Source organism: Sinocyclocheilus grahami, unplaced genomic scaffold (genome assembly GCF_001515645.1).
Source record: "Sinocyclocheilus grahami isolate Dianchi unplaced genomic scaffold, SAMN03320097.WGS_v1.1 scaffold27.1, whole genome shotgun sequence".
NCBI lineage: Eukaryota > Metazoa > Chordata > Actinopteri > Cypriniformes > Cyprinidae > Sinocyclocheilus > Sinocyclocheilus grahami.
The window spans coordinates 1,852,661-1,869,069 of record NW_015505206.1 but is presented as its reverse complement, the minus strand read 5'-3'; the positions used below and the strand labels follow the sequence as shown (position 1 = coordinate 1,869,069).

Here is a 16,409-nt window from a genome sequence, read left to right as displayed (position 1 = left end):
TTAAGTTGTATTTACAACACTGTTCCAGAACAGTTCAACCCAAATATTCAGATGTGTGCAGCACATTTTATGGAGGATCGTTTCACAGACTGCAAGTACATTTTTTATATTTAAAGCGAGTTTTTTGAGCAGTGTAGAGTAGGGCTTGCTTGTTATTTCTCCGATCACAAATGCAGACATGATTTTATGTTTGCGCGGCGCGATGCAACGCAACGTGTAAAAAGACAGTACAAGTCATTATAATCCGTAATTATGTCCCCACTGGATGCAACGAATGCCTAGTTTATAATGGGTTTTAATGTTTTTGAATCATTGCCCTGGCCGGACAGGGAATCATCACAGTATGGTAAGGGGTGTAACATTTCTGTCACACGCTTGAGGTATTCGGTCAATCATAACGCACTGGATAGCTGGCCAATCACAGCACACCTTGCTTTTCAGACCGATGAGCTTTGTAAAAATCGACGCGTTTCAGAAAGGCGGGGCACAGAGGAGAAACAATAATGTACAGTATGTGGAAAATAATGTGGTTTTTTTACCTTAAACCGCATAAACACATTTCATTACACCAAATACACAAAATAATGTTCTTTTTAGCAACATCATATGACCCCTTTAACACAAAACAAATGGTGACAAAATGCAAAAGACTCATACCAACATAAATAAAAATAAAACATCATTGGTTAATGTGACCAAGTTTTGCAAAAGCCACATCCTGTCCCTCCACTGCGTTTTGCTTTTTTAGACCCATGAACTATGACCAAGTTGCATTTTCACACATCTTTGACAGCACAGCAAAAAAAAAAAACATGCATCAGGTGCTGAGCACATTGTATTTATGAGACGCAAGTTTAAAGAAAACTTGTGGCATCAAATACAGTGTTGAACCAGACAACAAGTATTACTGACACATGCTTTCATGTGACCTATTTACCTAATGTAAATATAGCGCATGCAGTCTTAACTAGAGAAATGTGCCTACTGTGGAAAGGGAGTTCCCTTGTTCCAAAAGATATCTCAAAGTCAAATGATTAAATTAATTTTGCTAGTCACAGTTTCCACACCTCTTGGCTGATCAGGTCCTAATGCCAATTTCAGAAGCAGGAACAGCTTGATCATAAATATTAGGGATAAACCGAAATGAAACTTCTTGGCTGAGGCTGAAGCCAAACAAAATGAAACACTGGCCAAATATGCTTTTTTGCATTTTTTCCATGTATTTCGCCAATTTTTTCCACCATTGCATAAATTAAATATCAAAAATTTTCCTTTGACTTTGTCTTGCTTTTCAAAGAAAAAAATAAATTACAAAACAACAATTTAAAAATACTTATTTAACACTGAACATTTTTTAAATATTCTAGTAGATATATACCAACAAAGCACAATTTAACTTAAAATTAAATTAGTAAAATAAAACTATTTTTCGACATTTTTGAGACCCCCATCTTGAATCAGGCATGTGATTGGCTGAAGATAAAAAAAGACGGAAAACTGGACACTTTGAGCAGTAAATCAGCATATTAGAATGATTTCTGAAATGTCCTGTGACACTGAAGTCTGGAGTAATGATGCTGAAAATTCAGCTTTAATCACAGCAATCAATTATATTTGACAATTTTTTCACTACAAAACATTTATTTAAAATTGTAATACTTCACAATATTACTGTTTTTGTATTTTTTACTGATAATAAAACCCTAAGCCTTGCTGAACAGAAGAGACTTCTTTTAAAATAGAAAATATTACAGTTCTCAATTTGAACACTGTGTGTGAATGTTATAATAAATGTATTAGAGCTGTTGTAATTATTATTCTCATCGAAGACATGCCATGCAGTAGGGCTAAAAATTCATATCTCTGTATTTTTTGGCTGATTTGCGATATACGGTATATATCTCGCTATTTTCGTTTTTGTATTTTAAAATTTTTTATTTAATATATATATATATATATATTTCACTTACCGCCCAATGTTGTCCAACAAAACAATACATATTAAAGGCTATGAAAATAAATAAAGTGAATACAACCACGTAAGCCTTTATATTACGTGCAAAAAAGGGTTATAATCACATTTCATTCTAATATTGTAACATTGCAATCTAAAAACAAAAATAAGGCTTTTAAACTGGAAGTTAAATTCACTAAACTAAAAATGAAAATAAATAAGAAAAGTATAGAGTTGTGTTAGGCTATTTTGATTACCCCATTACAGTCACTTTACAGTCAGTGCTATCATAAAAAACCGACTTACTTGTAGGTTTAAAATTCTACATGTCACATTTATTGTCCAACTACAAATATTTCAGCGAAAAGTATATTTTAGTCAGAATTATTGCGCTGATATTTAATTGAGCTCTGTCTGTTTGGTGCGCATGCACGCGGCGACGCTCATTCACTGAAGTCTGTGTGAAGTTTAGCAGAGAATCCCAAAGCAGAAGGCTCATGCACTTCTGACAGAAAAATGGAAATATTTCCATGGCTTTCTAACATTTACAGATGGAGAATATACCTGTGAAACGTAAGTTATGCATTCAGGAAGACAGCACATCTCAAACACATTAAACAGCGCGAGTAGCCTAGTGTCTCCGTCAGTGGCACATGCAGCCTTTCTGTCACAGCATATGACGGGCTGAGCCGCTTAAACTAATATGCGAAACCAAACTATAAACGATGTCTTACCAGTTTTTAAAGTGTGCGCCTCTCACTGTATGGTTGTTATTTGATCTCGTCACCAAAAATGTAATTGTTCGGTACAACAATGTCTACAAGTCTTTTCACTTATTCTTTGCCATTTTCGGCCGAATAATTTTGGTTGCAGAACATTTGGTGCCCAAATGCAGCATGGATTTCATCGACATTAACACCATTTACTCGGCTGACACACTCTAACCGAATGTCATCGGTCATCCCACTCTTGACCTCTGCACCAGTCCAGCCAAAGACTTGTGTTCTGCCGGAACCCTCCGTTTGCAGCGGCTGGTAGCGCAGTGAGGAGTCCAGGAAGGACATGTGGTCCATATACTCTGCTAAACTGCTTAGGCACTGCATCACTGGTTTGCTCTTCTTCCTTTCAGCTTCAGATAGCACAACACGCCTTGGTTTTACCGGTGCACCTTCGGACACATTCACAGACACATTGGCTGGATCTACATTAGTGCTTTGAGCAGGATCTTGGCTGGTTTTTGTTAGTAAGAGGAAGTCATCCTCCGACTCTGAATCAGACAGGAAAACGTCTTTATTGCCAATGCCCATCTTTTTCCGCCCCCTCATTCTAGAGGACAATTTAAGGGGACTACCATCATCAGAGGGTTCTTCCAAAACTTCCAACCTCACAGTCTGAGGTACTTGCTCAGGATGGGACTGTGGGTTTGGTGTTAGTTGTGATTTGAGTGTGGACTGTGGTAAAAGACGAGTTGGCAGAGGAAGCAGACTCTCCATATTCGAGTAGAGAAGATTCACTCCCCTTTTATGGACCTCTGAGAGAAGATCCCAGCACCTAATGCTGTCTATTACTGAAGACTCATGCTGTAAGATATGAATAGATTGATCAGGAACAAATTCTTGTAGCAATATTACTTTTTTTTTTTTTTAATCATCATGTGTTGGATATTACATGGCACATGCTCATTTCTCCTATTTATACATGTGGATTACCTTAGCAATCATCTAGCATTTACTTAATCTTTAAAAACACTAAAAACTTAACACTTTTATCAGGTTTAGCAAATATGAAAATTAACATTTAAAAAAATAGTTTTTAGTTTGTATTTTCATTTAGATAAAGTACTGCTCACACAAACACACATATAAATAAAAGGGGTGGATTTCCACCTCTTCTCATACTTTCCCCCCCAAGAATTCTTTGATAGTTCTAAAATTCAAAACAACAGCATTTATTTATTTAGTTTAAACAGAAATCGTTTTTTTAACATTACAAACTTCTTTACGGTCATGTTTGATTTAATGAATCCTTGCTGACTAAAACTATTAATAGCTTAAAAAATAAATAAATAACATTAGTGGCTTTTACATTAGGCAGATAAACACTCACCTTTAGCAGCAAATCTGCAATATTTTCTGTTTGCATATTTCGGATCCCCAGCAAGCTCTCTGTGCATGCAGTGTGGCAGGGTGGTATTTTATCCTCATTTACATCCTGAACTTTGACAGACTGATGGTGAATGTCACTCTTGATGTCCCCTTTGAGCTCTACAGAGTGAAACAAGTTGTTTTTGATGAGAATATTCACATATTACGATATACAACCAAGAGTTCTTAGTGTACTTTTTCAGAGTCAATTATATCTTTACCTGAGGAAGGCAAAGGCCGATGCACCTGCTGTCCACCACCACTGCAGGCCCAAAACTGCAAGTGCAGGAGGCTTTGACGAATATCACACCTGTTCCAGTCCAGCAGACAGGACAGATCCTTAGTGTCTGTTCTCATGTTTTCTGCTAGACACAGCAGCTGGAGGTAACTGGACACATCCACCTGGAAAAGTCAAAAATATCGACAATCACAAACAAGACTCAACACAAGATACATTTTTTTTGGCAAAGGAGAAAAGAAATTAAGTGGACTTACCACTGAAGGAGATTTGAAATGGATTTCCTCAAAGTATCCATCAAACGAAGCACCAAAGATTGGATCTGCACAAAACAAGCCCCATGATGACTAATTCACATTTCACAAACTAGTTTTCTGTTCACTGCCAACTTTACTCACCACTGGTTGTTAGAATAACTGGTCTCTTGGTTGTAGTCATGAAGTGTTTTATTGCAGCCAGAAATCCAGCGTCATCATCAAAAATGATATCCACCTCCTCAAATAAGATGAGAGATGTGGCAGCCCTCTTGTCCTGGTCTTCAGTGGAGATCTTGGTGCCTGCTGATGTTTCCCCGGGGCACTCTTTGCTGTCAGCCTCTTTTGCTTTGGCAGACTTTTTCAAACATGCTTTTAAGACTAAAAGAAAACAAGAAATGCCATATAAAGGTCTCATACATTAAGCTTGAAAAAAATTCCTAAATAAAAAAACTCACATTAACAGCTGTTCTTTTGAACTTATATTCATCATTGGATACAGGAAAAAAAGTACCAGTTCCCACAAAATATTAAGCAGCACAACTGTTTTGAACATTGATAATAATAGGAAATGTTGCTTGAGCACTAAATTAGAATGTAGAGGAAAACAAGAAATGCCACAGAAAGGTTTCAAAAATGAGATTACTGGATTACGGAAGAATTTGATTACTGGATTCTGAATTATTACCAGGTTGTGTTTTCTTGTCTTGACTGTTTGCTTCTTTGCCAGTGGGTCTTCCACCCGCTTTGAAGAAATTGGCCAAAGATGTCGGAGCCAAGCCTCCTCTTCTGGATGAAGCACTTCGAGGGGACTGAGGAGGCTTTCTGGGCGATGATACAACCCTTCTGGGGGAATTTAACTTCCCTGTAATTGGAAGAGACACCGAGAACAAGCAAAATGTTATGCACAGTATAAATTGTATTGTTATCACAAAGGAAGAAAACATTCATACTGGGAGAGTTGCCAGGTTTGGTGGTGGTGCTGTTGCTGCTATAATTGCTGAAGTAGGATGGTTTTTGAGCGTTGACACCCTGGATGTCCACCTGGTGGGACTGAGTGGCTTCCTTCAGCTGGGATAAGATCTGACGACCACTCCTTTGAGACGAGGAGTTCACCTCAAATACCTTGAGAGAGAAAACCAACAGGGTTGGTAGAAACACTTTCCAGGGCTTGCAAAATCGCTAGCCCGATGTCCCGGGGCTATTGTGTTTTCCAGTCGGGCTACCAAAATGTTTCACCGCCCTGCCCAACAGGCTTTCTTGAATAGTGACATAAAATCCCTTCCTTGATTCGCGTTGTTCACTTGCTTGTAGGGGTGAAACGGATCATAGTTTATCATTTACACGTGTTTCTAAGTCTTACCAATTTAAACATTCAAGCGTTTTAAACTATTCATGTACATGAAGAATTCTGTTTGGTGCTCGCGCGCACATATAGAGCGGCGTTTCAGGCAGAGCACGAACACAGAATTGATTCCCCTTTCACTTGAACAGACACATACACAAAATAATCTCGGCAAGTATTTTCATGTCTTGAACATAAAGAGTGGAGAAAGAAATCGCACGTGCATCATTATATTGGATCCGTGCATTCGGTCTTAAGCCCCGTTCACACCAAGAACGATAACTATAAAGATATTAGCGTCCACACTAGCGAACAATATCGTCTGTTTATTCAAAGCGCACACGCATCTGCCACTTTAAATTCTTGAGCTTGTTACAGCAGGATGGATTCTGATTGGCTGTCAGTGTTTTATCGTTCATCAGCTGGAATAAAATAGTTTTGAAAGTGATCACAACGATATCGTTCCTCTGTATCATTATCGTTATAGTTGTGGTGTGAACTATGCTATTCTTTAAGATTGAGAACAATTTTTAGAACTATATCGTTATCTTTATAGTTATCATGCTCGGTGTGAACGGGCCTTTAAAGGGGCAGCAGCCTATAAATACCTGCTGTTTAAGCACCACCTGCTGTCAGAGAGTGACATTTGCGTCTCATTCAGCCCGTCTGCTGTTTTTGTTTCGTTCAGATTTTGTATGTAGTATCACAAAGCTAAAGTCAGACCATGCTGTTTTTGTTTCAACATTTTACAATCTAAATAACATGTATGCAGCAGCTTTGTTCGGATCGTGATTAAAATACACAGGCAAAACCTTAGTTTACTTGCATGGAGAAATTTCTTTTATTTGTATTATTTATTTATTTGATTTGGGATTTGTTTTAAAATTTCAAGTTAGTATATTGTTTGACATTTTCAATTTCACAAAGTAATGTGCAGCCTTTTGGTCGGAGAAATAACAAAAGGACACTTTTTAAAAAAAAATCTGTCTTAAATCTCATTTTGTTAAAAAATAAATTGTGAAATTTTTTGTATTGTGAAATCAGTATCGTGAATCATACATCGTGAGTTGAGTGAATCGTTACATCCCTATATGCTACTAGTTTTTGCTGTGGTATCGAAGTAGTAAATTGTTCTTTAAATAATAAGTGTCACTTAAATACTAAAGAACCTTTTTTTTTTGCTCATCATGTGATCCGTTGCACCCCTACTCTCTTGACTTGTTATTTGAAGAAAAAAATACAATATATTTTATTCAGGCTAGTTAAATAAAATTTTGGGCTACCAAAATCTGAAGAATGCCTGCCCGAAGGGCTACCAGGGATTTTATTAGCGTCCACACTAGCGAACAATATCGTCTGTTTATTCAAAGCGCACACGCATCTGCCACTTTAAATTCTTGAGCTTGTTACAGCAGGATGGATTCTGATTGGCTGTCAGTGTTTTATCGTTCATCAGCTGGAATAAAATAGTTTTGAAAGTGATCACAACGATATCGTTCCTCTGTATCATTATCGTTATAGTTGTGGTGTGAACTATGCTATTCTTTAATATTGAGAACAATTTTTAGAACTATATCGTTATCTTTATAGTTATCATGCTCGGTGTGAACGGGCCTTTAAAGGGGCAGCAGCCTATAAATACCTGCTGTTTAAGCACCACCTGCTGTCAGAGAGTGACATTTGCGTCTCATTCAGCCCGTCTGCTGTTTTTGTTTCGTTCAGATTTTGTATGTAGTATCACAAAGCTAAAGTCAGACCATGCTGTTTTTGTTTCAACATTTTACAATCTAAATAACATGTATGCAGCAGCTTTGTTCGGATCGTGATTAAAATACACAGGCAAAACCTTAGTTTACTTGCATGGAGAAATTTCTTTTATTTGTATTATTTATTTATTTGATTTGGGATTTGTTTTAAAATTTCAAGTTAGTATATTGTTTGACATTTTCAATTTCACAAAGTAATGTGCAGCCTTTTGGTCTGAGAAATAACAAAAGGACACTTTTTTTTTAAAATCTGTCTTAAATCTAATTTTGTTAAAAAATAAATTGTGAAATTTTTTGTATTGTGAAATCAGTATCGTGAATCATACATCGTGAGTTGAGTGAATCGTTACATCCCTATATGCTACTAGTTTTTGCTGTGGTATCGAAGTAGTAAATTGTTCTTTAAATAATAAGTGTCACTTAAATACTAAAGAACCTTTTTTTTTTGCTCATCATGTGATCCGTTGCACCCCTACTCTCTTGACTTGTTATTTGAAGAAAAAAATACAATATATTTTATTCAGGCTAGTTAAATAAAATTTTGGGCTACCAAAATCTGAAGAATGCCTGCCCGAAGGGCTACCAGGGATTTTAAAATTTAGCGAGCCCTGCTTTCCTTTTTTGAATGACAGACAATTCCATAATAGTAAAGACAATTGAAAAATGAACCACACCTTGAATCCAAGTTCTTGTGCACAGGCATAGACTGCAGCAGTCTTGCCCACTCCAGTGGGTCCAGTGATAAGAAGTGTGTTACACAAATGATCTTCTGTCTCATCCAGGCCTTCACCTATGAGCCAGGAGTCTGGATAGGAATAATGTTGAGACAATGATTTTTAAATATGGCAAGTAAAATAGCTAGCACTGTGCCATTTAGCATCTTTACATACCATTACTGTCCTCCTCTTGCTTATTTTCCTGCTGTTTCCTCTTCTCTTCCCGGTCAGCTCTCAATTTCCACTCTTTCAGCCAGCTAACAGTAACGTACAAAATGAAATATGAAATTTACCAGAAAAAAAAAAAGGAATATTAATTACGGACATGTCAATAAGTGAATGGGATCTCTTTCACCATCTTTGTTTAAACTAGACAGTATAATAACCTGTGTAGCCTCCGGACAGACTCCATATTCCCGATTACTTCACTGGAGTGCTGCGGTTGATACTTCTCTGTCCAAAGCACATCCTCTTTCACTCCATCTCGTAATGAATTACAAAAAAACAACACAAGTTTAAGAAACATGCAAATATTTCATAACACCTTAGGTTCAATTCATGAAAAATAATAGACGAAGAACTACCACCAATCATGTTATAAATACACTACCGTTCAAAAATTTGGGGTTGGCAAGATTTTCTTTTAAATAAATTAAGTGTTCTTTTGGTTCATCAACACTATTCTTTTGATTCATCAAAGAATCCTAAAAATTGGACCATGGTTTCCACAAAAATATTAAGCAGCACAACGGTTTTCAAAATTGAAAAGTAATGTTTATTTAACATCAAACCATCATACTAGACTGATTTCTGAAGGATAATGCGACACTGAAAACAGGAGAAACGACTGCTGAAAATTCAGCTTTGTTATGACAGGAATAAAATACATTTTAGAATATATTCATTTATATTTCATATATTTATTCATATTCAAAATAATTTTTTTTATTGTAATATTTTATTTAAATAATACTTTGTAATAGATTTTACTGTAATTTCCATCAAATAAATGCAGCCTTGATGAGAATAAGATAAACCCCAAACAAAACAAAAAAAAAGTGCCTTACACTAGGGATGTTCATTTCGGTTATTTTATTTATCCTAACCGACATCCGACGCTCGTTAACCGACAAGATTATTTTAAATTAGAATTGATTTAAATTAGAAAGGATAAGTGTCTGTGACCCATTAAAAAAAATACTAACATTTTGTTTCCCGGGGATTAATTTTACATGCTCAAAAAGCAGCAAACAACAGAACATGAGGATTCACATGGTCATAAAACGAATAAATATGCCTATACGAGAAATATATTTTGACTTGAATAATAAATTAAGAAAATTAAAGAAAAAGTGTGTAACAAGTAGCCTAGTACGCAGAGTTTCGGTTCATTTTTGTGCTGCGCGAAAGGAAACAAGGCGGCAGAAAGCGGCATCCTATTTTTCTTTAGGCTTATTTTACAAAAGCAGAAAGATGTTTTTATTGTGAATGTACACAAATAAAGGCAAACCTTTTACAATTCTGATTATCTTTAGGACTAAAAGGAGTAGTTTCTTCACTGTTAGAAGGAAATAATTTTAGTGATTGCGCCGGCGCCACATGCGCGCACACAGTTAAGCATGGCTGCCTTGACAATGCAGCCTGTTCATTATCATAATAAAATACAGTCAGTCAAACATATGGAAAACTAAATGTAGTAAAAAATATGTAGTAAAATCTGCGCTGTTAAGTGTTATCACCATACGGCCGTGATGTTATGCAAAACATTTTGTTTTACGTGGATATTGTAATGCGAGTGAAGTACATAAATAATAATTTGGCATTCAAATATATTGCGAATACGGAAACATTTGATTTTGTGTGGAATGAGAGACCCAACTTTGGTTTCAGTTTCGTTTTAGCCTAAATGAACTCGTTTTGGCTTGTCGTTTATATTGCTATAGCTTCTTATTTTTTTATTCTTGTTCTTTTCTAAATACTGTTAATTGAAAGGATTTGTTGTGGAGTGAGGGGAACTAAAATAGCCTAGCTATGTTTACAGTGTTTATTATAATGTTTGTAAACATTTTGCGTCGGCATTGGCTATTTCTGAATGAAAAAATAAAATCGCGACTTATGTTTTTCCCCCCAAAAAACGAATTATTTTAATACGCATAGCGTATTTTAACCATACAGCAAACCTTTTTAAATATTTTGATCAATTACTGAAAAAATTAATAATTAAATGACTTTTTAAACTGTTTAACTGATTGTATTAATCGGTCAAAATTCTTACGGTCGGTTAACCGGTTAAAATGAACATCCCTACCTCACACGGCTTCAGGGGATGAACAAAGGCCTCCTGTAGCGAATCGATGCGTTTTTGTAAGAAAAATATCCATATTTAAAACGTAATAATCAATTTAATCTAGCTTGCGCTCACTGTTGTACACAGAAGCAGCTCCGGGCAGATGACGTATGAGGTCGGCTTTGCGCATACGCCGCTCAGAAGTGACGAACGCGGAAGCCGCAGGGGAGACATCAAAACAACGGTCAAGAATTAGAAGTACAAAACGAGGATTTGTAAAGAAGAATGTCGGAGGATTTCGATATAGGCCAAGAGGAGACTGGTTTTCCTTTGCAAAAGTAAGGAAACGTTGCTTCCTTTGCTCCTGTTAACAAATGCTGGTTTTCACGAGACTCATCGGCGCATGCGCAGTGCTAACCTCATACGTCATCCTCCCCGAGCTGCTTCCGTGTACAACTGTTGGCCCAAGCTTCATTAAAGTGATTATTACGTTTTGAATATGGATATTTTTCTTACAAAAACACATATATTCCGTACAGGACGCCTTTGTTCACCCCCCGGAACCGCGTGAGTCACTTATGGATGGATGCCCTTTATTTCACTTCCTTTGGACTGATGCACTGCAACACCCGCTGACTGCCATTAAACAGTTTGGAAGATCAAAGTCAATTTTTTATATAACTCCGATTGGATTCATCTGAAAGGAGGAAGTCATATATGCCTAGGATGGCTTGAGGGTGAGTAAATAATGGGCTCATTTTCTTTTTTGGGTGAACTGTGCCTTGAAGAAAACTTTTCAGGGCAGAAAAAACGATTGTCTAAAAACATATTTAATTTTCACCTTCTGTGCTTGAATTTTCTGGGACAGGGGAATCCACTATAATGACAGCATCATTCTGGTTTCGCACAGGTGAGATCAACTTTGCTGGCTTGGGCTCTTCTTTCTGCTTTTGCCTTAGTGATCGACCTCTTCGTCTTCTGCCAGACGGCACCATGTCGGACACATTCTGTGCTGCTTGTCCTCCTGATGGTGGACTTTCTTCAATCACTATGGCATCCCCTTCTGTGTGATTTGACTTTGGTTTTTTACCCACTTTGCCTGTCATCTCTCCATCCACACGCTTCCGTTTCCTTCCGATGCCATCAGATGATGCAGCAGGGCAGGACACCTTAGACTCACCTTCAGGTTCTACAGATAATCATATAAATGAAAGAAATGTGAAAACAATCTGTCTTAGTCTTATTCTTGTAATTATTCTGGGATACACGTCTGATTATGAATGCATTTCTGCCTAAGAATAATATCTTACTGTAAGCAAAACAAAAAAAAATATTTAATTGTATTTTTCAGTCACCTGAGGCAGAGGCCTGGAGGATGTAGTCCCCATGTCTCTTAACAAACCGTGTAAAAAAGCGTTGATGAGGGAAGGAGGGATTGGAGATTCTCATCTCCTCCAAAAGATGCAGCCTGATTGGCTCAGAAAACTCAGATCTTCGACAACAGGACATCTAAATAATAAAAAACAAGTTACTTCTTTTTGATCAATTGAATGCATCCTCACCGAATAAAAGTATTCATTTCATTCAGAAAAAAATATTTTACTGACCCCAAACTTTTGTATGGTAATGTATATTACCAAACTGAAATATTTAATAAAAAATGCAAAACACATAAATATAACAATTTTCACCAAAAGATTACCAACCTGATAGCAACCGGCTCTCTTCGCAGGAACTGTAGCACAACTTAAAGACTTGTCCAAAGACATCAGAGGTACAGAAGGTAAATTATAGGACTCCTTCAAACAACTCAGCAAGGGATTTGTGGGCCACTGGAGATTCCAAACAGAACAATCTGACATGGAAAGAAATGAGCACATTAGTCTCAAATACACACAATTTGAGAACACAATCTAGAGAACACCGGTCAGCTTACCTGCAGCCCTCTGCTGGACATGAACCACAGTCTGGAAGGAAGCACAAGCCTGACTGTAAGCTTCTCGGCTGGCTGCTGTCTTTGCGATCTGCTTTTTGAAGGACTCTGGAAGGCCACTCTTCAGAAACTCTCTCTTTGCTCTGAACTGTTCATCATCTTGCGAGTTCTCTGATGCCTCTCGACTGACAGGGTTGAGTTTGGGGGTACAGGCATTTATTAGAATTTAACACTAAAAGAAATAATGAGCATATCCAATTCAATTATTGTCTGTTATTACTGATGTAATACCTGCTGTCATCAAAAATGGAAATGACAGCCGATGGTCTCTGAGCTTTTTTCTCACCGAACAGAGGAGCCACTTTAGAAGCTGAAAAAATGTAAATAAGACATCAATGCGTTTTTTAATGACTTGAATGTGATTTCCAAGTTGGCACAAAATTACAATTAATACAAATGACATTAAGGTGTTGACTTAATTTTAACCATTTGTGTCAGTACCGTACCTGCAGGATACGTCTTAGATGTTTTATTTTGAGATGTATTTTTACCCAAAACTTCATTCAAACTACGAAGCATCTTCTGGCTTTTGTCATTTTCCTGTGAGGTGACTGGAGTGCTTTTGCTTTCTTCCAAAAACACTACAGAATCCTAAAAAGAATACATTATATAAATTATAAAAACTAAAAATAACTCGACAAAGAATTTGAGTAATTTTAGTAGCAGTTCCTGTAAGCATAAAACATTTACACAAATTTACTTTTAGCACACCCACTATCTTACCTCATCTTCACAGTAATTTATGATGGGCTCTTTGCTTCTTGTAGAGCGCCGTACAGTGTCTTTATCTTTATTAGTGTCCTTTTTATTTTGCTGAAGAGTTTTGGCTTTCTGCACCAACTTTCTAGCTTGTTTCCTTTTTTTAACTGCATTTAATTCCTAACAAAGAAGAGCTTTTGTGAGTAATCTTCAGTCTTAAAACAACCACTAATAACAATTGTTTTATTAATAAAATATCATTATTTCATTTAGATTACACATATTTTTAAATCAAATAATTACATAAAAACGCTTATATACACAATTCTTTTAAGAAATGTAAAAAAATTACATAGCATTATTTTTTTATAATATACATAAATCATAAATGTTAGTTACCTGTGTTGAGAGAGGACTTGATATTTCAAAATCACCAGCTTTTGTAGCAGAGGATGGAAATACCCTGGTGATTCTCATTCTATCAAATAAAATGTTTGATTTATTGTCTCATGTACCTCACAAAAAACAATTAAAGTAGGAAATTAAAAAGTGAATCTCACCTGATAGGGCTGCCTTTCATGTCTGGTGGGCAGAGCATTTCAGATCTATACATGCCTCTTTTGGGTCTTTGAGCTTTTGGGGTAGAGGCCAGAGAGGGAGAGGGTGTATTTTGGTTCTCATCATCTTTCTTAGTGTCCTCTTGCCTCTCTTTCTTCTGTGGTGCGGTATTAAGCACAGCGGCTGACTGTCTATGTGAAAGCCCTCTGGTCGACCTCCTCAGCTCTATGACAGCCTTTTCACTGTTGTCATCATCAGCTGGGCTACTGTCTTTGTAGACATCTGTTGGAGGTTCTTTAGGTTTCGGAGTTGCAGCTTGTGCATCTTCAGCTTTCTTAGCTTGCCCCTTCTTCCCAGATTTCCTAACTCGCTTCTTTTTGTCACCTGTACAGCTCTTCTGCTCTTCATGCTGCTCCGAGCTGGTGACTTCAGTTTTGCTCTCAAGAGATTTTTCTTCAGTTTTGTTCTCAAGAGATTTTTCATGTTGATTGTCTACTGCCTCCGAGACTGTCTCTTGAACCTGGTTCTGCTTGCTCTGACCCTTGTTGGTTTTGCTTTTAAAACCATCAAGACTAGGCTGCTTAAAAGCACTCATAAACTGCTTTCTCTCAACCTCAGTGCTTTTAGGAATGGGGCTGGACTCCACCACATCAAGTTCCAGATCTTCCTCAAGAAGAACAACGTTAGATTTCCTTTTGAGGTCAGGCAATACGTCCGGTTTAACCTCCGGCATAGGATCAGACAAACTCTTGTCCTCTTTTGATTGACTTTTTTTATTTCTACTAAAAATAGATGCGACTTTCAACTCCTTGGCAACTTTGACAGACTCAAGATGATCAGGGGAAATGGGATGCACCTCAGCTTGAATCGTGAGAGTTTGTGGTGACACCTGTAGAGGACCGACTGCAGAATCACAATGATCATTACAGAGGTTGCCTTCACTTGATGTGTCAGCAGTGTCAGTCTTGGGAATCACATTGCTCTCTTCCCGCTCTTGACTTTGCTTCTGCACAAAGTCTTTGAATGAGATTGTGACGGTGGCGCTTTTCTTTTCTGCACTTCCCTCCAATTTAGTCTCACATACAGGCTCTTGTGCATCAGCATCACATTCCTTAGTCTCTTCACAGCCACCTTTTGCCTTTCGGTTTCTCCTCACAGAAGATTTTCTGTTTGCACAGTCTTTCCTCCTGCTTTGGCTTACTGAGGGTTTTCGTTCAGAACTGTCTGCTGAATTAGTAATCATCAGGACATCTGGATCAGCCTCTGTGACATTTTTCCTCATGTCAGAGTCTTTATCAGAAGAGGCATCATGACAGGTTTGAGCTGGAAGGCCGGCAGTATTGCTTTCCTTTACAGATGATTCACTGGGACTTTCAACCAAGACAACATCATCTGTGACCACCTGTGCATCCTCCTCTTTGGACTTCTTGTTGTCTTTGGCCTTCCTGGTTCGCTTCTGCCCCTGTCCTCTTATAGGTTTCACAGGGATTTCACGACTTGCTTGCTCTGAAGGTTGCGGGGAGTTTTCTTTCGCTACTAAAGAGCAGCTTTTTATATCTTGTGCAGGCGAGGTCCTCTTAAAGTAGTCCATAATGTTGTTAGACTTTGGTGGTGAGAACGGTTTCTCCACCGGCTTGGGCATAAAGTAGTTAGTAATAGTTTTGACAGATGGTGCATCACCATCCTTTCTCAACTTCTTACACGGCTGGAGAAACAGAGCAATAATGTAAGCTGCTGAAAATCAATGTGTTTTTTAAAATAGAAAATCAGTACTTTAACAAATCAGCATTACAACTTTTTTGTGACACATACCTGACCCTCAAAATCCTCTATGACAGCCGCCATAGCCACGGCCCCAGCCATCGTTTCACCCCCAAACTATAGATCTGTATAGATTTAACAGACAAAACCAAGGATTTTAAACGAGTTTAAACACGAGCACACACAACAAAGCCACATTCTCATATTCAAAGCTTATTTAAACATATTTACAACATCTACATGTGTTTAACAGTTACAGTTTGAGTTTATGACGTCTCCATAATCGCATTTATTTAATGTTTACCTGTCAACTATGTGTTTTTACATTACAGACACTCACCGGTTCTTTTCCTTCCTTGAGGGATACGTTGATTCATACTCTAAATATACAGAGTACAGTACATAAAATATGAGTACAGCAACGAATTTACGTAAACACAAAGCCTATCTACACATTTCCCAAACAACGATATTCACTCCAAAACCGGCAACAAAAAAACAAACATGTCATAATAACCGACCCCAAAACCCACCTTACGTGGAAACGTAATCTCTAAAATCAGAAGTACATTTGAATCTAAAGTCGAGAGCCCATATTCCCTAATAATGTAGGTTTTAGCGTAGTTGGATTGTTTTCGACAAATGGCGCCAAATATCATGGAGGTCTTTCGCCGCGCCGGTTCGGCCAATCACA

General features: G+C 37.4%; 1 protein-coding gene across 1 annotated transcript; it reads right to left on the bottom strand.

Annotated features, from left to right (window-relative positions):
* Nucleotides 1-2,787: 2,787 nt before the first annotated feature.
* On the bottom strand, nucleotides 2,788-16,372 carry LOC107568343 (ATPase family AAA domain-containing protein 5-like). The gene is made up of 22 exons (XM_016254305.1): nucleotides 16,249-16,372; nucleotides 16,056-16,095; nucleotides 15,767-15,849; nucleotides 13,957-15,659; nucleotides 13,796-13,874; nucleotides 13,421-13,576; nucleotides 13,144-13,288; nucleotides 12,929-13,007; nucleotides 12,641-12,822; nucleotides 12,411-12,559; nucleotides 12,060-12,213; nucleotides 11,546-11,893; nucleotides 8,804-8,900; nucleotides 8,592-8,674; nucleotides 8,376-8,506; nucleotides 5,544-5,715; nucleotides 5,279-5,455; nucleotides 4,735-4,971; nucleotides 4,594-4,658; nucleotides 4,320-4,500; nucleotides 4,061-4,218; nucleotides 2,788-3,534 (listed from the first exon to the last, which is right to left on the bottom strand). Exons 3-22 carry the CDS (start codon nucleotides 15,815-15,817, stop codon nucleotides 2,788-2,790), a joined length of 5,094 nt encoding a protein of 1,697 aa, XP_016109791.1. The 5' UTR covers nucleotides 15,818-15,849; nucleotides 16,056-16,095; nucleotides 16,249-16,372.
* Nucleotides 16,373-16,409: the final 37 nt, after the last annotated feature.